At 41.3% G+C, this 293-nt stretch overlaps 1 protein-coding gene across 3 annotated transcripts in view; it reads left to right on the forward strand.

The window, feature by feature from the left end:
- Positions 1–279, forward strand: part of LOC107578569 (glutamate formimidoyltransferase-like) — a 3,441-nt gene extending 3,162 nt beyond the window's left edge. For all 3 annotated transcript variants that reach the window (XM_016264514.1, XM_016264513.1, XM_016264515.1), the window contains exon 7: positions 30–279. In XM_016264514.1, coding sequence (XP_016120000.1) covers positions 30–76 — 47 coding nt within the window. In that variant the 3' untranslated portion in view covers positions 77–279. The remainder of the gene's footprint in view (positions 1–29) is intronic.
- The last annotated feature ends 14 nt before the right edge of the window (positions 280–293 follow it).

A 293-nucleotide genomic window follows, 5' to 3' on the forward strand; every position in this document is an offset into this window, starting at 1 on the left:
CCAGAGACTGGCAGAGGGAGCACTCTCAAATGGCATTGGAGAGTTCTGGAAAGAGCTGCAGCGTGTGCACATGTGAACAAGCCAAAAGCTTTCACTTCTGTGCTAAATTGCAGACCAATCAATGGTTAATTAGAGGGCATTGATTGAGCCATCAACAACTTGCCTGTTTGTTTACAAAAACAGTGCTTAAAGGTATATTTCAGCCGAAAATGACAAATCTTTCATTATTTACTCGCCCTCATGTCACTCCAACTCCTATCTGTCTTATTGTCCTTCTGTAGAACACAAAAAAA

The sequence above is a fragment of the Sinocyclocheilus grahami genome, unplaced genomic scaffold, assembly GCF_001515645.1.
Source record: "Sinocyclocheilus grahami isolate Dianchi unplaced genomic scaffold, SAMN03320097.WGS_v1.1 scaffold10930.1, whole genome shotgun sequence".
Taxonomy (NCBI): domain Eukaryota; kingdom Metazoa; phylum Chordata; class Actinopteri; order Cypriniformes; family Cyprinidae; genus Sinocyclocheilus; species Sinocyclocheilus grahami.